At 36.6% G+C, this 24529-nt stretch overlaps 2 protein-coding genes across 3 annotated transcripts in view; one reads left to right on the forward strand and one right to left on the reverse strand.

Moving 5' to 3' along the window:
• Positions 1–11735, forward strand: part of LOC109095045 (glycosyltransferase-like domain-containing protein 1) — a 36717-nt gene extending 24982 nt beyond the window's left edge. Inside the window, exons 6-11 of the mRNA XM_042763744.1 lie at positions 71–253; positions 5681–5790; positions 6600–6744; positions 10241–10311; positions 10614–10705; positions 11429–11735. Coding sequence (XP_042619678.1) covers positions 71–253; positions 5681–5790; positions 6600–6744; positions 10241–10311; positions 10614–10705; positions 11429–11530 — 703 coding nt within the window. The 3' untranslated portion in view covers positions 11531–11735. The remainder of the gene's footprint in view (positions 1–70; positions 254–5680; positions 5791–6599; positions 6745–10240; positions 10312–10613; positions 10706–11428) is intronic.
• A 7627-nt stretch (positions 11736–19362) lies between these two features.
• The window catches only part of LOC109095782 (rho GTPase-activating protein 15-like), a 37355-nt gene continuing 32188 nt past the window's right edge, over positions 19363–24529 (reverse strand). For both annotated transcript variants that reach the window (XM_042763746.1, XM_042763745.1), the window contains one exon: positions 19363–19690. In XM_042763746.1, the coding sequence (XP_042619680.1) occupies positions 19507–19690 (184 nt within the window). In that variant the 3' untranslated portion in view covers positions 19363–19506. The remainder of the gene's footprint in view (positions 19691–24529) is intronic.

Genomic DNA, 24529 nt, shown 5'->3' on the forward strand with positions numbered 1-24529 from the left:
ACTGATTATTTCTAGAGTGTCCGTGAGTAATTGATGGGGGCCTAACTTATGACCTGATAAACCCCTGCAGTTGTCCAGAGCTCACAATAAACTCTGTGCCACCTGAGAAGATTGTGGCAGGGCCGCAGCAGTCCCTGGAGCCTGCAAATGTCACACCATGCCAAAACACGTTGCAGAATCAGCCAGTGTCTCGTCCGTGTGGCGATGAGAGAGGGAATCTTCGGCCACTCCACATAGTCTGGCCACATCGCTGGTAAGATCTTCACGATAACATCAGAAACATCTATTCATCAAGAGTTCATTTAACATGCATTTATTTATGGAAAATGTGATTTAACAAAATACTTTTAATATTTCACTCGTTCTTTTCATTATCTTTTATTTTTTAATAACTGACTGATTCTTCATGTATAATTAAAATTAATTCCAATTCATTATAAAGATGTTTCTTCAACAGTGCACTTTTGATCTTGTGGACTTGCAAAATATATATAATTTGTTTAAACAAACTCCCACATCATCTGTGTTTGATTACATTCTGTGGTTGAATGACAAAACTTTTTTGGCATAAAATGGATAGCTGATAAAATCAGAGAATTTAAAATGTAATGTTTTTTTAATTATTTTTTATAAGTCTGAGACAACGGTAATGCAATAAAAGACATTTGAAAAGTAGCAAAAATAAATTAGGCATCATAAAAAAGTGATATTTAGCATAAAAGTGCCTGTAGTTGAAGTGACACTATATCTCATACAATTGTAGAAACTGCAGAATAGACAAATTCTAGAAGATTGTTGATCGTTTTCATGCAGAAAGAATTTTCCATCCATATAGTTTTTTTTTTTTCTTTTTTTCCAGTTTTTACTGTTTCCACTAAAGAATGCACTCACACAGAAATGTAGTGTGAAAACCTTGTTTCTCAGTAGAGCTCAAACATGAGCGACATGAAAATGCCTCAAACATCAACCTGTATACAACTACCATTCTGTGAGTTATTTGCTTTGGACTGTCCAGGGAATTGTTTGACAGTACGACAGAGGCATGGAAAATGGATAACATGCTTGTTTTGGCACAACATGCATAGATAGACCACTGGTTCGGAGCAGTTCTAAGCGTGTAATGTGTTCATCGACCCCCTCGATGCTTGTGAAATATTTCTCAGCATCATCTCATTGTTTCGCAAATTCAGTCTTGGAGAAAGCCACTGTTAGAATATTGTCAGTGACATCGCTGTTCGATTCCTTTCAAAAAAAAAAAAGTTTGAAAAGTTTGTATGAACAAGAACCTCAATTGCAGTGATGGCGACAAAAAAAACAACAAAAAAACACTGTGTCATTGAGTTTTGTTCACAGGGACCGATGGGGGAGGGATGAGAAAATATTTTATTGCCCGCAGGATTGCTCTGTGGTTTTTGTTGAAGTTTAAATATCTTACACTCCCCATATTTTAGACCTCGTCTTGGCATGAGTGGAAACCAAACAGCATTGTATCTCTACCTCATCTGCCATGGGCTGAGAAAAAAAGAAAGAAAAAAAAAAGAAACTGTTGCTCAAGCCACATATTTCTCCCATGACTCTTTACTCATCTCTTGGCAGTGACGACATGTTTCCTTACCAAAAAACACCCATAAATCAGATTAACAACCGAAAAGACCACCGGTGTCGAAGTTTGATGCTGGCACAGGGATTTTGTGATGTTTGTTTGTGTTATGTATCTGTCATTCACCTACTCTTGTATCAGTAACAAAAGCGGTCATTGTGTAATCTCTTCAAAACTGAGCAAAACACAGATGGATTAGCGCTGTTAACATCCGTGCCTCGTAACGTTGGCTTTGGTCCGGGTTAAATTGGGATTTACACAGGGCGAGAGCTGCTGGAAAAATAAGAAGTGGTTTGGATTATCTCTGACAGTGTGTCCCATTTCATCCTTTTTTTTCAGCCTCTCTTTTTGAGTTGGTTGCAGATTGTTAATCTCCATGTGGCCTGGATAGGTCTTCATCTGTTGGATTACAGGACTGTCTTATTGCAGGCGCTGACCGGGGCGTATGGTCAGAGAGGGCAGATGTTTGCAGGTGCATGTGATGAGGGCTTAAATTTGCTTGCAAAAAGCCCATTTACCTAAGAGCGCAACCAAAAAATAAAAAAATAAAAAAAAAAACATGTTTTTCAAAAAAATAAAAAATAAATAAAAAAAGAGCAGCAAAGACAGCGACTATAGTACAACATCAGACAGTCACATGGCCTGGCATGGGCTTTCCCTCTGCTGGACCTTTGTCTTTCAGGCGATCATTCTCCGCAGGCGGTTACGCAGTGTTGTTTTATTTTTCCTTCTGTGGCTTGTCTTGAAATCCAGACATATTTGTGCATCTCTCAATCCTCCCAGACTGTGACCAAGGCACTAATGACCAAGTAAAAAAGACGCAGGCACTGATGCATCACCGCACTGTGCTGGCAAGGATCGTGTCTAGTTCCACAACTCCTCCTGCACCCTGCTCATCACCAGAGCTGTGCCGCTGAGACCCCCATTAGAGAGGGACGGCGTTTGGAAGGACATGATATGTTGGAATTTTGAAAACGGCACAAAGGATTTAAACCCAACTTTGCGAGCGAAAGCAGAATTCCAGAAAATATTTGACACTTGATGTTTGCACACAATTAAAAGTAATGTATCAGGGTCATGTTAGAGTAGAGAAGTGGAAAACAAATCATTTATTGACAGTTAAAATGTTACCGAAGATACATTTTCACATCCATTCATGTATAGTTACTCGCTTATTAGGACCCCACCACGCACCCCTCCCTGTGGAGGAACAGCGAGAACGATCGACACGGTCATGGTTTGTTTTGTCTTGTTTTACCGGAGGCTTTTCCACTATTTTCAGCTGACCCTAATCAATCCCCAGATAACCGAATCCTGGGCTTTCAAGAGCCCCATTAATTAGCCCTTTCGCTTCCTTCTGATTTGAATCCTTTACCGTCATGCTTTTGCAGTAAATAGAGTTTGAATTTTAAAACATGCACCTCATGGGTGCGACTTAAAGGGGAATATTTAATCATAGCTGTCTAAATGAGAGAATCATATTCTTTTAAGTAGTACCGAATGACTGCTAATGAGCATTCGCTGGGTCCCTGCAGAACCCCCATTTTTTCATATTTGTTTTATTTGGTTTCTGTCTCATTGCACTCTGAGGTCAAAGGGTAAGAAAAAAAAAATCTATTTTAGTATTGGAAAGTAACACATATTTGTGCAGTGAAAAAACAAACAAACAAAAAAAAAAACATTGGATATTGGACATTTACACTTCTGCTCAAAAGTTTAGAGTCAGTAAGATTTTAGTTTATTTCTTTTTGCAGAAATAAATTATTGTTATGAAGCAAGGATACATTAATTGTGTCAAAAATTGAAAGTGTTTTTTTTTATATATAAATTTATAATGTTACAAATTTATAATATTTATAATGTTACAAAATACTTATTTCAAATAAATGGTGTTCTTTTGAACTTTCTATTCATACAAGAATCCTTTAAAAAGAAGTATCACAGCTTGAGTACCAAATCAGTATAATAGCTATTCAGTTTTTTTGCCATTACAGGAATAATTTACATTTTAAAATATAATAAAACAGAACACAGTTATTTTAAATATTTTACAATATTACTGTTTTGACTGTATTTTTGATCAAAAAAAAAAAAAAAACTGTTGAATGGTAGTGTGTATACAATTACAATTAATCCAATTACATTTTTTTTAATAATTGTATAATATATTTAATAAAAATTTTATAATAAATACATTTAAATACATGTATTTATATTATTATGTATACTGCTATAAAAAGTTATGGCAATCTGAATTGTTTTTTTGTTTTTGTTTTTTTGTGGTGTGTGTCCATCTGCATTTAAAATGCCCCTTAAGTGTAGCTCCTAGAAAGAATCTAATAATTAATCACTAATACGTTTGTATTGTATGTTTACTAATCTCCATTAATGCCCAGACATCACAGACCAGCATCGGCCACGAGTGCATGTTAGTGAACTCATGTTTACATGTGTTTATGCGGGTCTCCTCTCTTCGTTTGAGTGTGCGAGGCACGTTGATCCCCAGCAATCCCTGCATAACATAACTGACATATTAATTAACCCTCCGCTATGCTGTCAGTAGGATATGAGGCATCACGGCCACATGAAGGCTGTTTTAGTTACTAGACTGACAGGCCGGGTAATAGGCATCCCTGCAGTCACCATGTCACCTCCCCGCAGGTCAACCAGTCTTAGTCCAGAGGAGGTAGCAGTCACATCCACAATGTAGCGAATCAAAGAGGCTGAAAAATTAATGAGGGAATCAGCATCAAGCCATGGGGGAAAAGGCAACATAAAAGAACCGGAAATGAGAGGAAATAAGCCCTCACTAATACCTCATCTAAGGAGATTCCACCCAAGTGGGAGGTTTCTTTTGTCAAAGCGCTTCTGCCCCGGTAATTGTTTTTGACCTTCAGCATCGTCATTTTTGTAAAGAGAGCTCTTCCTCAGACAGTATACAGAATGGCAGTACCGACGAACTCAGAGATTTGTCAAAGCCTCTTTTGTGCGACATGTATGAGCTCTGTAAGGCCGTTGTTCGGTAACATACCTCTGCTTTATCAAGAGGATGAGCTGCATGGATCACCAGTCGACTGTCAGGGTTTTGAAAGGACTTCAGGAGCACATTTTGGGCCAAAGAGAAGGATTTCAAATCTGTGCATTAAGGGTCGTTATATTCAGAGGGAAGCTTCTTTATCAGATGTGTTGTTAACATGTAGGTTAGCTACAGTATGCTATTCTTTTTGACTGCAGAATAAAATTGGAACTGTGTCTCACAGTTTGTGCACCTAATTTTTTTTAAATAGAAAGATTGTGGTCAGTTGATGACAGAATAAAAAGCAGTTGATTTTTGGAAAGTGTATTATTTCTGCTCTAACATTTTAGACACACTTTTTTAAAAACCTATAATAGTCATGAAACTCAACGATACAAACTATTTTATTTGATCAATGATAAACAATACAAATTTAATTTAATTTTATTTTATACAAATGACTTCTCATAGAATAAAATAAAATTGAAATAGCATTTAATAAAACATTCTTTGAAATACACCTAATTTAATCTTACTAAAACCTGTAAAGTGTGCCTTGGACACAATGGACACTTAAAGGCACACTTCAGACTTCAGAGTGAAGTATTTTTGGGGTAATGAAGCATTGCCAGTGATCGCTGTGAAGCTGCTCACCAGATCTCTTGGCTGAGCTCAGAACTTTAATGGAAGCACACCAGCAATCAGCGGCCTGGCTGCTTCACAGTGACAGAACATGTGGCCTCAGCTTCAGATGTGTAATTAAGGTATAAGAGCTGTGATTCGAAGAGGAACTTTCACAACTTTTACCACGCACCTCAAATAAAAATAATTGTATTAGCGTTTCCATTTGTATGCATGTTTCTGAGAAGTCTTTAGATAAAACTGTCAGCTTTATTATTAAATGTTAATGCTAATATGACCGGTATTGGTTTTTTATTTTCTACACTTTATTTTTGAACTCTCTTTTGGTAATATTTTTCCTGTTATTAATTAATTTGGAACTGTTGCTTCCAAATGTGAAATAGTCAGTGTTTTGTTTCTGCTGTGTCTCTTTCTGGCCAAAGGGAACATGACAAAGACCCACAGCTGTTCTTCCAGACCTTACTGAAACTCAAAGAACGACAGCTGACCTTTGAAGTTTCTGTCCTGGGAGAGACCTTCGCTGATGTTCCAGGTAAATTATGTGCTGTAGGGATTAAGGACGGGGACATAATTAAACAATTATAATGTGATATTACTGTTATACATGTTTTTTTTTTTAGACAAAATGGTCCGGTTATTTGGCCATGTATTTTTTCTTTTTTTCTTTTTCTGCTTGCTTATTTTATTATTATTATTATTATTTACTTACCTTTCTGTTCTTTTCACAAAATGATTTAGTTGTTTTACACCTCTGATGTCATGCACAAATGTAATTACATGTTTAACTTTGAAACAAATTTGTTAAGTACATTGCTTTAGGTTCAAAGATCGTCTGTTTATTGCACACAGGCAACATTTTCATTGGCAAAATACACTCCCCATTAGTGGACAATTATGTTTTAATATCTTTCGGACAGTCTTGAGTATTTATGGCGTTGTGTTCATTTCATTTATGTGCCCACACACTCTAGCGCTGCCAGAGCGAGACTTACAGGAAACACAATCTCTTATATTGAGATGCAAACTTTTATCACGGCATAAACAGCTGCAGGACCAAAAGAAATAAACAGATCGTAAAGGTTGCTCATGTTATGAAATTATGTTTACGATTGCTCGGAAGGCAATCACACTGAAACGGTTTTAATCTATTTTGATTTTGCTAATAGAATCACATTATTGATTATTTGTGCCCTTCTCCGTTTTATGTCCAAATTTATGATGACCTTGCTTATTTTATCTCCTTGCAAAATATGACCAAAAGTTTAAACATCCCTCTCTCCGCTAATTACTACACATCGATATTGAGGCTTCTGTCCCTTTCTCTGTTCCTTCCCACTATAGACATCTTTTCAGAAGCCAAAGAACAGTTGGTTGACCACATCCAGCACTGGGGTTTCATGCCCAGTAAGGAAGATTACCTCAAAGCATTGTGCCAAGCAGATGTCGTCGTTTCCACGGCCAAGCATGAGTTTTTTGGAGTAGCAATGTGAGTTTCATCTGCTGTCTGTCACAGAAATATGTTCCCTCCAAACAGAAAGTCACCACAATGGTTTATTTATGTTTATTGGCATAAGTGTTGTTTGCTATTTTCATGAAATTTTTAATGAAAAAAAAAAAAAAAAAAAGTGTCAGTTTTGGTGCATTTAGTCATTCATATTAGTAAATTACCACAGAATTCATAATAACTTCTTTGTAACTTTGTTTAGTTATGTGGAAAAAATACAAAATCAAAGCTATTCCAACAAAATGTGAAGATTACCTTGAGCATGCAATTCTCCAAAGCCCAAACATGCCCAGAAAAGTTAGTGGCTTAATTGAAAGGTTGCTTTCGATCCCAGAGGCCTGTCTTCTCTTTCTGAGGGTGTTTCACAGTCAGGAGGGTACCGCATGTGTTTTTGAAAGCACCACCTTTGATGTGTTCAGCATCGCCCGGATCAATATCTTCAGTCACCTGTGCTTGACTTTTGAAGAGTTTGTTTGATAATGCAAGGTAGCACAGATCCAAAGTGCACTAGCAATGGCTCATGCTACACTGGGGAATTCAGTCATCCTTGTTCTGTACACTAAATGTATACATTCTAATTAAATGACAGCATTGATGCATTTTCTGGGCCGTGATATCGATTGGATGGAAACATCCTTTGCTTTGCAAGGTAATGGTTTAGACTCGTGTTCCCTCTGGGACTCTTACTACATACGGCTGAGGTTGTTCTCGATTTCATTAGATCAAAGTCCAATGGAGAGGAGGAATAAGGAGACTCCTCAGCTGTGTGTGTTTTCCGTTTATGTCCTCAGGCGATGTGTGGGTTCAAACACTGATCAAACACCTGCTGTCGGCTTTTCTTAATAATGTTTAACTTCCAAAAAACATCTCGTTTGAATTGAGCTGAATAAGGGTAATTAATGCTAGGATGTTTCCTTAACTATTAGCACACCATAGTTAGAGAATTGTCTCTTTTATGTACGTAATGAAAATGTGGTTAACACTTTAGATTAGGAAACATTATCCACTAACTAGTTGCTTATTAGCATGTATATTACTAGCATATTAGCTGTTTATTTGTACTTAAAAAGCACATATTAATGCCTTATTCTTCATGAGCCTATTCTAGATTCAATAACCCCAAACATAACTACAACAACTACCCTACTTACTGTAAATTTAGCAGTAATTATGAGTTTATTGAAGAAAAAACTTTAGATTGTGTTCCCTAATTTAAAGTGTTACAGAAAATTATTACCGCAGAGTCATTTCCCCCATCCTCAGTTCACATATCTGCAGTACTAGCATTGTGATGGATTTGTTTAAGCTGATGTTAATATCTAATGCTAATACCTAATTTCTTATATATCATAAATACAATTCACAGTTGTGTTGTTTAACGGCCTAAATTACAGCTTGATTTGAAATGATGTACAATGAAATATTTTATTCGTAATCTTTTCCTTAGTTTTTAACACTTCTCGTGCTTCATGTCATGCATGCTTGTTAGTGATACTGTTGTATATTTTGTAAACAAGTACTGTAAACTAACTTATTATTTTAAAAGTAATTTTATGATAGATTTTAATATAAGTCTGGGACAAGGGTAAAACAATAAAATCTTGACATAATACATTTGAAAAGTAGAAGAAAAAAAAAGATTTAAAAGGCGTGATAAAAAGTTTCAGAGACCGTTTTAATATGGCCTTCATATAATAAAAAAGAAAACAAGTTAAAATCTTTTATTTTTAATAAAAATCAACCCCTGAGACACAAAAGTGCCCGAAGTTAAAAAAACATCCACTTTCTAAATCAATTTTGCTACAAAGGACTGATGACATGAGAAAGAGGCCGTAAGACCCCAAAACTCGAATCACCTGTTCAAATGCTTTCGCCAATCTGTCCTTGCTTCTCATTGGTCAGCTCCGTGCCACGCAAAGGGACTTTTCTCCACCGTGTTCTGTCCTCGTTATTGTGGAAATTAGCCTAATCTGATTAATTGTCAGCAGACGCCCATCCGTGCCCTCCAGAAAAACAGTAAGGCAGCCAAGCAGAATGATCACCTAATTATATTTGAGATGAAAAGCCTGATAAGCATTTGCACGCTCACACATTAACTGCATTGACATGGAACTGACCTTAATCAGTTTCATACGACGGGCTGTCACATCAAGGACCTTGAATTTTGTGTTTTCATTTTTATATAAAGAACGGGATGTTGACGTTGCAGAGTAGGTAATATTACTCTAAACCTTCACTGTCTGGTGTTTGCTCAAGGACGGTGACTGTTGTGCTTTTATTTTGCTTTTTCCTTTGTAGAGAAATTATAACAAGGCGATGTGTTATTTGTTTATTTATTTTTCTTTCATCTGGTTTATAATTTGTTGGATTAAAGAGATGTGAATAAAAGTGCATGTTTTATTGCTTTGGTGCGAATAGAAAATGCATTGGACTGTTTACACATGTATCTGCTGGCTGGCGATGACTAGATTAAACAGAATACAGGGGTATAATGGCTTTATAAAAATAAAGCCATTTATCACATGTTCATATAGAAAACATTTAAACAAAGCTGCAGACAAATGCAAGAAAGCATGTGAACTTAATAGGTTAGAATTCAGCAAATTTGACATGTTGTCCACTTTAAACCAAATTTACCTCCCTCATCCATAATTCCTGTGCTAAAAAAAGAAAAGAAAAAAGAATTATGCATTATTTGTTTTCCTATGTCACCGTTCTAAACGTTTAATGTTAGGATTCTATGAGCGACCATTAAATATGTAAGAATACAAACCACTTTGAAACACAGCTTTGCGATTCTGAGACGTTTCACCAATCCACAGGATTGTTCGAGGAGATTTGTCCCATTGCTCAATCAGAATTTTGAAATTTCTGCAGTGAATGGCAGAGGGCTAATCGGATATTAAAATATGCATGGTTTTAGCATGGGAAATGAGATGAGGATCTGATGGTGAAGGGAGAGATGGATAGACTAATTAAATATTAATACTCATTCTACAAAATATTTAAACAGCCGGTCATTTCCACTGCCAGCAATAGGGGTTCAAATGAGTTGAATCAGTTGGGAGCAAAGTTTGCCCTAGATTGAACTATTTGATGAACTAAAAGCATGAGTAAAACTATGCCATAGTTATGAGGTAGCATTATGAGAGTTCGTTAGGTATTAGAATTAGTAAAATGATTTGAAAGGCTTTGATCTGTTATGTATAATGGCTCATATTGATCGAGGTGCCGCTTCATCTGGTGGGTGTTATGTTTGAAAAATAACCTTCCCTCAGCCAGTTATGATGGCTTTCTTCAGGACTGGCAACTGTTTTTGTTTGTTGTCAGCTTCATTGCGCTGAACTTCTATGGTGCCGTTTCAGAAATCGCTAATTGGGGGAATGCAGCCATTTCATTTCCATACATTTGGTCAGTACAGTCCTGATGCACTATGAAACTGAATCTTATATGACATACTGTAAATCTTCTCTTTCAGGTTAGAAGCGGTCCATTGTGGCTGTTACCCCCTCTGTCCGAGGGCTTTGGTATATCCTGAAATATTCCCTGGTAAAAAAAAAAAAAATCTTTCATTTTCATCAATTTCATATGCAAAAGAAGATTATTGTCACAGGCAAAGCTCCTATGTTCAACTTCTGTATTTAATGACTTATTCATCTTAAAGCACAATTTAAGAATTTGCCATAAACCATTCTGGCATTTTTATATAAATAAGTAAATATAACCACAGTTCAATAATGTACAGCATCACACAGCATGGTGTCAGCTGAATTTTTAATGCTGAAAGTGCCTGCGATCTCATCTGTTCTTTGAGGTTTCTGACTTATCAAATATGTATTTTCCTCTTGTAGCAACATATCTGTATTCAACACCTGAACAGCTGTGTAAAAGACTACAAGACTTCTGCAAGCGTCCACAATTAGTCAGACAACATGTTACTCAGGTAAACAATGTTAATTTAGCTGGGAATCAAATCAAGCGCAAAAACTTCCACAGAGAAATCTAGTCATACATTCTAGTGCTTTTTTAGTCATAAACTTCTGTGACTGTAAATGAATAAACATTCATCAAGGATGCTACATACAACTGGTGGGTCGCAAGTCTGTTCTAAGGGGAAAAAAAAGCAATACTACATGCAAAAATACTGCTCTATAATCATGCACAGTTGGCTAAATAGTCTTAGTTTTCAAATAAACTGTACTTTTGTTGTTGAGGTCAAATGTCATGCATCCACTGTATTTTGATGCAAATTTGCCACATGTACTGTAGAAGATTTAATGGAGAAAAAAAAAGGGAAAGAAACAGGCTACGCTAAATATGGTTTGACATTATTTACACACTGTTTGCAAACCACAATGTGAATTATTGACTTGCTAAATATACACAATACATTTCTAATTATAAATCTAATATAATTTAATATCAATTTAATAAATACAATTAAATGTTTGATTTATAGTTGTTGTTTCTGTTTACTTGTTTGGGTCCCACTTGATGTCCAAGGTAAAATTAGACATTTTGAAATCATTAAGATCTGCATCCTCAAGCATACCCATGTGAGAGAGACTGCTTAACTAATTATAAAACAATAAAATTCCAATTCTGTCATAACATTTTCACTGTTCTCTGTTCTTTCCCCTTTATTCTCTGTCTCTCTGTTCCCTAGGTGAACATCAGTGCTTTCTCCTGGAACACTCTGGGGGACAGTTTCAGAGCTCTCCTGGGAGCTGAAAGTGACAGGAAGTTAACAGAGGAGCACATGTCATGACGTGACCCCAAGAAATACATTAGGATTTAAAATCCAGCCTCATTGTGAAAGAGAGTTTATGACCCGGAAAAAACCTCTCTACCTTATTTAAGAAAAACATGTATATGTGATTTTAACTTTCTCATGTGGCGGGAAAAACAGTTTTATATTTGTGGTTAATGGAAAAAAAGAACAAAGTAAAAATAAACAATCAAAAAACCTGAAACCGCTTTCGTGTTGTGCCTAGGCGGGCCCACCTCATATTTCAGTTCATATCCATTTTTATCCTTTGTGCCGGAGGACTCCAGCCTGGAATTCTGGAGTCTTCGGTTCCCACTCCGACAGAGCGGCAGCCAAGTTGCGGCTTGAAACGTTGTGGGCTCTTGCTCCACCTGAGGTTGCCAGGTTGTGACAAAGTCCACCGAGGCTCAGTAAAAGTTGATGCAAGGCTTCCCCAGGACTGTGGTTGAATCTACATATGGTTCTTTTATTTTCCTTGCGTCCTAGATCTGGCTGTACGTTGCAACCGGGAACCCACTGCATAATTAAGGGGGCATGGTAACTAGCTATTTATATGTTTTTGCAAAATATAAAATCTGGCCAAACTAACAATGGCCTGTCAGATTTTCCATAAAGATGTAAGTGTCTGCTTTCACATCACAGCAATGCCACAATCACAAGGCCCACTTCAGGCCTGCCAACATAAGTGTTATTAAAAGTGGCCTTACTTTTATTGAAAGAGTTATTGAAGGATTCCTCCTTTATTGTCAGGCATTCTCTCAATAAAGCTGCAGACTGTCCTTATTATTTCAGATGCATTGATTATTAAGGTGCGCCGGACGGAGGATTCGAATTTAAGGCTCAAATATAATCATGTCGCCGTCTTCTCACACACATCCAAGATTAGTCTCATTACTCCTCATTAAGTAGCAGTGATTCCTTTAGAGCTTATAGAAAAATAGTCCTAATTTCCTACCTCCATCTGTAATGTACTTCATATTTTAGGGGGTCAGTGAGGGGGTCACTTTTGTGTGCCATATGATTTTTATTGCCAGTTATCAGAGCATTGTCACTTATGATTTGCCTCTTTTTGTTCATCCTTGTGGTATTTATAAGGAGCAGATGAATGCCATTGACCTGTTTCCACCTCATCCGGCAATGTCAGATGAATTTGCCATCTACTCCGGGCCGACCCGAGGTCAGGACCTAATGACGACATAAAGCCTATAACCTGCACAAAATGTCACCCCACATATAAAAAGTTAATAGCAACCTCTATAAAACTCAGTGCACATTAAACCATTTCATTGGCCTGTTGCTGTTTTCTCACTGATGGTGTTCTAGGGATATGAAGCTAATTTAATGCCGGCCAAATTCAATGGCAAAACAAATGACATTAAGCCTTGTGCGGTCTTCTTCTTTATATATATATATATATATATATATATATATATATATATATATATATATATTTGGTGTCCCACTGGAGTAGCACAGAGCTTGGAAGGCGGCCATTCACATTAGATGACTAAATTTGTAGATATTTTAATATTTGACAGGGGAATCACTAAAGTGAATTTGATCTGATATAGCTTAGAATACAAATACTTGTCTGTTTAAGATCAGCTTTGGGGTTAAATATGATATTCAGACCTTTGAACGTTATCAGATAATGTTATCAATCATTAGATACTTGAATACTCTGTGTCATTTCTAAGTGCATTGCTGTAACCAGAACAGAATTTAGAGCAGCAACTCACTGCAGATGAAACAGCACAGAATCATCACAGCCTCCTCTGAAACCAGCAAAAGGATTTAAGAAATGGAAATGGCACTTTAATGAGAACCCTCAAAATTTAGAGGTCACAGTTTGAGCTTGGCTGTCACCAAATTAAGAGGAATTTGTTTTTTCATATGTATTAATAAAGTATTTATTGCATTATTATTATTATTGTTGTTGTTGTTGTTTCTAATAATTGTTTAATAATGGAAATAATCTAATTTCAAACTTCTAAGTCAGGAACATAGCTTTTAAATTTTTTGTTTAACGCCTACTTACTAGCACCTATAATATCTGACTCTTTATTTTTGGGCTATTTCAATAGATTGAAGTTAGGGATGCACGATAAATATAGGCACGATATTAATGCGCATCTCTACAGTAAAGCCGGTTCTGTAATCAGCGGTAAATCTCTACACGTGCGTGCTTTCACATGGAGCACCATTTACTACACAGAGCCATTGTTCACTGACAAGCTTCGCAAAACATGCACAAAATATGATCGTGGTTTTGCGCAGCTTGTCAGTTAACAACGGCTCTGTGTAGTAAATGCTGCTCCATGTGAAAGAACGCACGAACCAGTATTTATCGTGAATCTCTAATTGAAGTTCTTATGCTTTAAACGTCATTTTAAGCATCTAAAAGAATTAACACTTAATAATAAGTATATACTAATAAAGTGCTTAAAAATCATTTGCGAATGAAAATTAGTGTGCTCAAGGGAAATATTTCATATCTTTCTTATTTGACATTCAATATCTCAGGGAAAAAATGAGGTACAGTTGGAGAAAAACTCTTTTTGATGTTCCCCAACATGAGCTGTATGTGAATAAAATTTTGTGGTGATATCATGAAGTAATCAAAAGTTACAGTATTTAAGTTCAGTGCATGCAGTGCATGCATTGTAAAGTTCAGACTCTAAGCTTTCAAATGACACCCATGGCTACAGTATTTTGTGCTGATTAAGGCAGTAGAGCTAAAAAATATGTTTTTTTTTTCTTCGCTAGATGGCACCTGCCGGTTATTCACTCCGGTTCAGAGGGACTACTCAGCACTCATTAAGAGTTGATCAAAATGGTTGGATGCTTTAAAATGGTACCTATATATATGATTTGTAAGTACTTTATTAGTGTATAAAGTGTTACTAAAGAATTTTTTGAATAATTTAGATTATTTTTTTTTTATTCTAATTGTCAGAATATTTATTCCTTCAGTAATAATAATAATAATGAGGATATACTCTTATTTTTAAATAATTTACTTGCTAAAGTAAGGGAAATACTTTAAGGGTTTGTAAATGATTTGTTAGAAATGGACTGTACTTAATAAAAATAAATTTATTTTCTCTTTGCCATGCTGCTTGATGCCAGTTTATTTATTTTAGTCTTTTTTTTTTTCTCACACCAGCTCATGTTGTGGCACGCTGTCCAATTATACAATTACCAAGGGGGAAGTGTGTACTACTGTTTGTGGCTGTACAGTACGGTTGTGTGATTTTATCAGTCATTTAATTCACACAGGATGAGAAGGAGGCCCTGGCTGAACTAACAGGTAGAATACTTCTCATCTTTTCACTCTGAGTTTGTATAACATTGCCCTGATCCCTGATCTTAAACGGATAAGAGAAAGAGAGAGATACTGTATGTACTTGTCTTCGTGTGACTCAATCATATGCTAACAATATGCTGCCATGTTCTGTAGGAGCCCAGGCTCTTTTTAATGGGGCCTGGTGGTTAGAACATGGCAGGCATCTCACAGGGACACTATATTGTTATGCTTTCATTTACTTTTGGGCCCTTTCTTGCGTTTCTTTTTTTTTTTTTTTTTTTTTTTTTGCAGACTTACAAAGACACTCGTTTCCATGAAGCTTTGCCAAGAGGGATGGGAAAACAAAGTGTGGGGGTGGGGTGTGTGGGAGTTTGTCGGGCTTCGGAAAAGCGCAGTGGTCTCCAGTTATTACATGAAATCATTAGAAGTGGAACGTCTTGGCTTACGCAGAGAAAACATGAAGGCCGCAGTTTCATACGGCTTTGTGCGCCCCTCGCCTACCGACCGCATGGCGTCAATGGAGCTCTTCACACTGGTCACAATGGTTAGCAGACCTAATAATTTGTTGCTATTTGTTCCCAAACATAATGATGACACACACACACACACACACGCCACTTTATTAGGTACACCTATTCAATTACTTGGTAACACAAATTGCTAATCAGCCAATCACACGGCAGCAACTCAATGCATTTAGGCATCTAGATGTGGTGAAGATGACTTGCTGAAGTTCAAACCAAACATCCGAATGGGAAAGAAAGGGGATTTAAGTGACTTTGAATGTGGAATGGTTGTTGGTGCCAGACGGAGTGTTTCAAAAACTGCTGATCTACTGAGATTTTCACGCACAACCATCTCTAGGGTTTACAGAGAATGGTCTGAAAAAGAGAGAATATCCAGTGAGCGGCAGTTGTGTGGACGAAAATGCCTTGTTGATGTCAGAGATCAAAGGAGAATGTGCAGACTGGTTAGAGATGATAGAAAGGCAACAGTAACTCAAATAACCAATCGTTACAACCAAGGTATGCAGAATAACTCCTCTGAACGCACAACATGTAGAACCCTGAAGCAGATGGGCTACAGCAGCAGAAGACCACACCGGCTCCCCCTCCAGCCAACAAAAAAAAATAAATGCAACAAACAAAACAAACCAACCAAAACAAAACAATACAATATAAGAAAAAAAAAAAACGATGCCTGGTCTGATGAGTCTCGATTTCTGCTGCGACATTCAGATGGTAGAGTCAGAAGTTTTCAGGCAGGTACATTAAAGCAAGGATCCATCCTGCCTTGTCTCAACAGTTCAGGCTGGTGGTGGTGGTGTAATTGTGTGTGGGATATTTTCTTGGCACACTTTGGGCCCCTTAGTACCAACTGAACATTGTTTTAAATGCCACAGCCTACCTGAGTATTGTTGCTGACCATGTCAATCCCTTTATGACTACATTCTGATGGCTACTTCCAGCAGGATAATGCAGCCAAAGCTCAGTGTATCAAAGCTCAAATCATCTCAGACTGGTTTCTTGAACATGACAATGAGTTCACTTTACTCTAATGGCCTCACAGTCACCAGATCTCAATCCAATAGAGCAGCTTTGAGATGTGGTGGAATGGGAGATTTGCATCATGGATGTGCATCCGACAAATCTGCAACAACTGCGTGATGCTATCATGTCAATATGGACCAAAATCTCTGAGGAATGTTTACAACACCTTGTTATATCTATGCCATGAAGAATTAAGGCAGTTCTGAAGGCAAAGTCTTGCCTTTCTAAATATTTCTAAACATTTTTTTTATTTTTTATTTTTGACATTAATTGGAATAATGCAGTTAGATTTTTGTATGTTTAGGAGTATGTCGACAGCCAGTGCTCCACACATCCACACAGAGATCTGATCTCGCCATCATCCAGTCCATCTGGGATTACATGAGGAAACAGAAAAAGCTGAGGCAGACTAAATCCAGAAGAAGTATGGCAATGTCTCCAAGATGCTTCAAGAAACCTTCCTAGAAATCTACCTGAAAAATTAAGTAAGATTTTTTGTTGTTAATTTTTATTTAGCAAGAAAGCATTATGCATAAATGTTTCTTGAGCAGCAAATCAGCACATTAGAGTGATTTCTGAAGGATCATGTGACACTGAAGACTGAAGTAATGACTGCTAAAAATTCAGCTTTGCATCCCAGGAATAAATTACATTTTAACATAAAATAAAATAGAAATAAATAAAATAAAATTGCAATAAAATGTTTCCAATATCATTACGTTTTTACTATATTTTTACTGAATAAATCAAATAAAGAGATGATGAAAAAAAAAAAAAAAAAAAACAACAACCCCGAATGGCAGTGTATACATTTTTGATTTATATCGGCAAGGTCAAAATCTGTGCAGCAAACAATCTGAACAACAATACTGAAACAAATACTTTGGCTTTTTTGTTTTTATTTATTTTATTTTATTTATAGTATTTTATTTTATTTTTTATTATTTTTTTATTCAGTCACTTCACACCACATTCTGAACACTCAAAATGCACCACACCTTTTCGCAAGCCAATTTGATGGGGGATGTTAATTTTGCACATATTAATGAGCAAAGCACCACCTGCAGTAAGACGGCTCTCAAAGTGTGAGCTGTGTTGCACAAAGCCCAGTGTCATGTGACCATGGGCTCTAGCACAGAATAATTCTGGGCGTTCGCTTCATGTACACAGCAAATATCTGCCAATATTCTCCCCTGGGTTACTTTCCACTTCAGTCCATCCACCCACACATTTTGATTTCTTGTTATTTGAAGCATTTAATGCAAGAATGAACTTTACAGCATGGCCTCTCAGCTCTGCTCGGGCATCTGATGTTCAGTGCCTACTTTTGACCAAGACCCACACGGTGTGGAATAAAACACTGAGGTGTACCTCTAGCATTACATTTGTCCAATTCTGATGAAACATTTTGATTTTAGTCCCAGACAAACAAACGGTTATTATTATTATTATTATTTTATTTATTTTTTTATAACAAAACCACAGACAGGAATGTCTGTAATTGGGTACATTGTATATATGTTTATATTTTAAATATATAAATTATATTAAAAAATATATAAAATATCAAAACTAAAAGAATTATTAAAACAAATCAAATATCCTTTATTTTTGTATTTGTTATTCAAATGTCATTTATTAGACAATTTCATTCCCAATAGAGCAGTGTAAATCACAGGATGGACTTTATCTGCGTTAGAGGCATAATCATAGCTGTCTCTGTGTGTGTGTGTGTATATATATATATATATATATATATATATATATATATATATATATAAACCTATATATATATATATATATATATATATATATATATGAAACCTTTTTAGGTGTCAAAACTGATTGAGGAACTGTGGTTGGAGAAAAAAAAAAAAAACGAGTAGGTATCTTTTCAAAGGTTTCTACAATGAAGGTCTTGGTGGCCTGCCGAACTCATGTAGGTCCCTGAGTGAAGCACAGCTGTGCCAGAGAGGTCACCAAAAGCTGCATCCCATTTCACTGCATTATTTTCAGTCAAGATTTAGAGAGACACACAAGCCACAAATCTGGTTTATGCCGCCCTCCTGTTCCTCCAGTGCCCCTTCTTCATTACTGCTCGAGATGCCAAGCTATGAGGGATCTGATGCAGGGAAAATGCTACAAGGAGGTATGGCTCTTCGCGTAATTACAGACTCTCTCTTATCTCTGGGATGGAATTAAAAACACATTCCATGCAGACAGTCTCAGCACTGGCCTGCGGGAAACAAATAAAAAGAGACTGCTGTTTGAGAATTGGAGAGTACTTTGGCAGTTTGATTAGAAACCGATGTGATCACCCTGTATATTATCTGACAATGCAAAGGGCCCATAGAGTGACAGTTTATGAAGGAGGCCGCCGCAGGAACTAGAGCAGAAGACAATGCAGAATGATGCCATGAAATAAGGCATGATGTTTGTTTGTTTGTTTGTTTTGTTTTTTACTTTTTTCAAAAACAGAATCACTTTACAAATTTTGCTTAACAACAACAACAAAAAAAAAAAAAAAAAACACAGTACGTGTACATCTACCATTAATAAAAGACGAGATCACAATACAAAGCAAATACCCGTTGCAACAGACTGCAAGTATGTGCTGCCAGAAAATAATCACAAGATCCAGTTTGGTACATCTCAAGTTTCTACCAAATAAATGTTTGACATAAAAAAAAAATAAAAAAAATAGCTTACAGCATATTTATTTCAAACTACAATTATCCATCACAAAATATCAGTGTACAAAACCCATTTACAAAAACTGCTTTATTTCCCTGTTACAAACTATCATGTATATCATTACAAATATACAGTTTTCAATCTTGTCAATGATGTTTTGAGGTATGATACAACGTAAAAATTGCATTATACAAAAATAAAATTTTAAGAAAAATATAAAAAAATATAAAAAATAATAAAAATAACTCTCAATAATAACCTATTTTTAACCCAATAATCAATCAATAAGCAAATATGAAAACATCAGGAGCAAGAAATAATTTTACATGAGCTTAACATTCAGCCAGCGCACATCTTTTTTACCCTCATTTTCATAGCTCACTCTTTTTTTTCAGTCTGTTTTTCCAGAATACTCTGGGGTCACTTTACATGCCCCCAGGTCCAAAGATCTCCACGCATTCAATGAGAATGGACTCCACTATTTGATTCTGGTACACCATATTGACTTCCATGTTTCCGGATTCAAACTCGGGCCACATGAGAGTCGGTCCAAACACAATGCTGATGCCCTGAGTGGACATCAAGTTTTTCTGTGACTTCATCAAGACTCTGTACAAAAGAAAAACACCAGATCATTGATGCAATACAATACCAATGAAAATAGTTAAGTTAAAAAAAAAAGGTCTTGTGAAGATCCCAAATGGAAGAACTGACTACGGCGTACAAGTACAATCATTAAAGTGTGCACGCTTCCTGTCATAAAAACCTACTCAGATTGTCAGTGACGGACCATCGGCAGGGTGTTTTTGAGGACTTATGCCTGGTCTTTGGAGGCATCTGAGCACACTTTTAGTGGAATCTCTCTGAGCTGAGGTTTGGCTGTGGTAGAGAGACAATCAATACTGGGGTATTGGAGGACTCTTAGAAGGAGCCAGATTGGAGCCCTCTGGCTCTGTTATGGGTTGAGGCCTAGAAAGGGAGGGAGGGATTGTGGTGGAGGGCTTCCTTCCAAGTTGTCAACGGGATCCTGACTAAGAGGTGGGAAGCAGGCTTAACATTTAGAAGCACACTTTGTATGGTTTTACCGCGTCCCAGTTGTGAAAGGTACTGATTAGGAGTGTGTTGGGTTTACTGCACTCACGTATATTGTACCGTACTGTAACCGATGTCCTGTGCCATCTACGTTTATGGTCACATCTATCAAAATAATGGTGTACAATTATGCGACACTACTCAATCTATAATCCCTGTGTTGTTGTCAAAATACTCCCGCTCAGATTTCCACAGCAAGACATTTTCGGCTCCAAATGAGGTAATGATCGCGTTACATGTGATGTCCCTCTGCATGTGTGTTACTGGAACTTTGGGAAGCCAGTTCAGCTGAGAAACAACTTAAGTGGCAGGCCAAGCGTTCTTAATAATTCCCCATTAATGGGTATAATTAACCTCGGCCATTTCGTTTCCCCTGTACATCACAGCTAGACGCTTGTCCTGCCATGAGCATTTTAACCTAATTAGCGCACTATGATGTAAGGATCCCGGCTGCCATTGCTAATGGTCTGCTAATGATCTTAAGGAGAGAGACTTCATTTCCGAAGAGATTTTTCAAAACATTAAATATGAAGCTTTTGTCGAACCTTTTAGTGTTTTTTGGTAATTATGCCACTGTGACACCACTATATACATGACCCCACACCCCCCACCTTCACATTCATCTCTGCTATCAGTAATGCCAGATCGATTAAAGTCATGGTAGAAGCTTAATTACAGTCATTATCATTTTCTATTACAGTAGTGGCACATATTAGGAAGAAGTGCAATGCGAAAATCTCTGGCAGGAAAAAGGTTTTTTTTTTTTAGCCTGTAAACACAGTCATCAACAGAGAGCCATGTAAAAGAAGTTACAGTGGCACATTTAAATGGTTTATATATAAACTGTATAAAATTCACATAAAAAATAATAACTAAAAAAATATACATTATGCATAGATAGTTTCATTGATTTTTTTTCATAACACACACACACAAATATATATGTTTAAACTAATTATGTCATGTGCTGTGCGACAAATAATGCTGTGTGGGGGAAGCAACATAGATTATGTCCCAACATAATGCATAGTAAAAGGTATATATGATTACATTGTATATATGTATATATAAATTTTATATAAACATATTTCATTATCATTTTAAAATCTTGAGTTAAAATTATGTCCGTCATCTAAAATACTTATCTTCAGATTTGTAAGAGAATGTATTTTTTGTACATCTTGCCAAAATGAACACTTTCAGTAAAGAAATGTGTTGATTTGGAAATGGGAAAGATGCAATCTGGTCCTCAGTATCTGGGTATTTATGGCAAAATGCGCTCATTAAACCATCAGCTGACTTGGAGCCCAGTGAAGTTGCTCTGGTGCCTGGGTAAGGGCCAGGCTGTGGGCAGCTTGACCGGAGGTGACTGCGTTACGCTTGGTTGAATCTGACAAATCATTGATATCCCGTACATAAGCCGACGTGTACTGCTCAAGATGCCAATGGTTATTAATTAGCATCTCGTTTGCAAGCGGGGCATGACAGGAAATAGAGGATAGCGCACAATGCCGTCATTCCCCGCCTAGGAGGCCAGTGCTAATTGGGTCAGCCTAACTGGCTCCTGAAGAATCATGGGACGAATAATAAATTGAGGTGGGGTGGGGGTTACAGAATCGCTCCAAGCTTTAAACTGTGTCATTTTCGTGTTATAAGACGACGGCCTTGACTGAACCAATAAAAGAAAGGCTCGCTATTATCAGAGAAGCTTGAGCTTGACTTTGATTTTACACTTACAATATTTTTAGTTTGGGTGTTCTGAATTTTTTATTATTATTATAATTTCCTGTCTGCACCATATAAGGTCATAAACTGCTGCACATACTGTTGTGGATATCAATGTTTGCACAATGGCAGATTTCTTCCATCTAATTTGAGAGTAACCAAACATAGATGAGAAGAAAGGTTTTTTTTTTTTTTCTTGGCTTTCCTGTTCAGAGGTTTCTACAGGTTTCTTTTCCAGCACAAAGACTAACAAAATAACTAACAAAAAAACAAAACCTGTAGCCTTTTAAATCACTTGTGGTAAACTGGAAATATGAGCAGTGGTGACAAAACCTCCCACAAAAAAAAAAAAAAAAAAAATGACATAAATAGCTCTACTGAGCAATTGTACTGTTGAGAAAATCTGGTTGCCTTGACCACATCATCACAATGCAAGCACACAACTGGTTATTGAATCCAGGCTCCACGGACCAAAAAAAAGGAACATTGGTTCCATGCGGGCACAGAAAGCGCCCACAACAAAGAGCTTTTGACTTTCACCACTTAAGATGAGCGAAGTCAGCACAAAATATGACCTACAAAGGCATGACAGTAGGAGTTCAGAGAGCTGCTTCAGTTAAGTATACCTGTTTCAGAGGAGAAGGACAGGAAGTGCACAGGCAAAAAGTGACATTTGAGCAGATATGGAGCTTGCGCATATCAATACTTTGAGTGATGTCAAAGTTAACAAAACATTGTATCATAAGCTGCAAGGCATTTAACCTCATTATTCTATCTTTTTCTCACTCTGAGAAGAAACAAATACATCACACTCTAACCTAATTCATTGTGACCGCACATTCCTTGCCTTTATTCATAGGAAAGTCATCCTGATATTTAGAGATGGAAAGCAGTAGATAGAAACAAGTATGGCTTAAGTGAGAATATAAAATAAACAGAACCACATCACTTGACCAGGGTGTGGTACCCACAAAGCAAAGCACTGCACTTTGGATTTGAAGCTCTCTTTCCATTTATTGCTCTAATAGTGAGAGAAAGGAACAGCGGGAACGTCGCTGTGGAGAAGGAATAGACTTGGTGGCACTACACAGATTTTCAGTGTCACCACAAGTTCCACTGTAACAGCTTTTTGGAAAGCAGAATAAAAGCTGAATGGATTTTCTAATGCCACCATTCAGTGAATTTATGACAATGTTTTGCCCTCATGCCTGTGTGTAGATTTGACTACAGACTCGGAAATGGTGCCAGTGATTCCCAACTATGTTGGTACTTAAGTAGGTTTGAGGGGCAGTTTGTGTAGATTCACAATGACGGTGAAATATATGTGTCATCTGTAAAAATATCAGAAGAAAATGCAATCAATCAAATACAAATCAATACAAATCTGCAATAATATAATAATAATAATAAACAGAAATATCAATGTTAAATGATAATAATAAGGTAATAAATAATATAATATAAATCTTTGATGATTAAATATAATGATAATAATAATAATCAATGTTAAACAATATTCAGAATAAATCTTTAAAAATAAAATAAAAAGAATAACAAAAAAATGTAAATAAAATTAAATAAATAATAATAATTTAAATAACTTATTAATAGATGAAAGGGTACTTGGAGTTGTGGTGGTTAATATGAAAAAAAAAAGAAAAAAAGCACTGCTGTATTTCTTTGGCTTTGGCAAATGTATTTGTAAATCTCATGATCTATAATGTAGGACAGGAGGCAGCAGGTTTATGTTGTAGCATGTTCACCCCAGATAAATTAAAATCTTGTCAAGCTATAGCATGGAATGCAGACCTAGTTTTCTTTAGCACATCAGACTCTCAGAATATTGTGTTCCTGTCTAGAAATCGACTGTTCAATGAGTGTCTCTCTCTCAGTCACACATTAGTGTTTTCTGATTGGGAGACCTGGCATGGGCAACCCAACAGACTTTAGCACTAGTGCCAAAGGGCATGTTCCATTGGGGGAAGGGAGGAGGGGGTGCTCATCAATCTGAGATGAGTCCTGTGGCCCTCCTGTGCAGGGTGGTAAATGTGCAGAAGGGTAAAGTGGGATAGAACACCCCTCCTGGGAGATGGAGACTAGCCATATGGCCTTCTGGCTGTGCCAGTAACGCTATCATGGACAAGGACTTAAGCATTGACACACGGAAACACACACATTATGGTTCATATTGAGTCCTCTGTTCATGTCGCATCCTGTTTATTGTGAACTTTTGTGTTAAAGGTTTTCAGATTGAGCATTATTTGTTGTTCTTACTCTAAAAAACTACTTTGTAATATGTGGCAGTCTATGATCTTGACATGATAACATTAGTAAAAACATCAGTAGAAATGAGAAGTAACCATTATAGTCTAGTCTGGTTTAGTGCTGTCAATGTCAGCTAGCAGTACAGAGCCGTGTGATCGGTCACTTTGTTCTCAAAGGGATAGTTCTGCATACCTGTATAGCTTTTGTACCTACACTTAAGTTTTTCCTTCAGTGTAGCTCTAAAAAAAAATATATATATATATATATATATATATATATATATATATATATATATATATATATATATATATATATATATGACTTTCAAGAAAGCAACATCACAGAAGAATTGGAGAGAGAAAAACA

This window comes from Cyprinus carpio, chromosome A9 (genome assembly GCF_018340385.1).
Source record: "Cyprinus carpio isolate SPL01 chromosome A9, ASM1834038v1, whole genome shotgun sequence".
Lineage (NCBI taxonomy): Eukaryota > Metazoa > Chordata > Actinopteri > Cypriniformes > Cyprinidae > Cyprinus > Cyprinus carpio.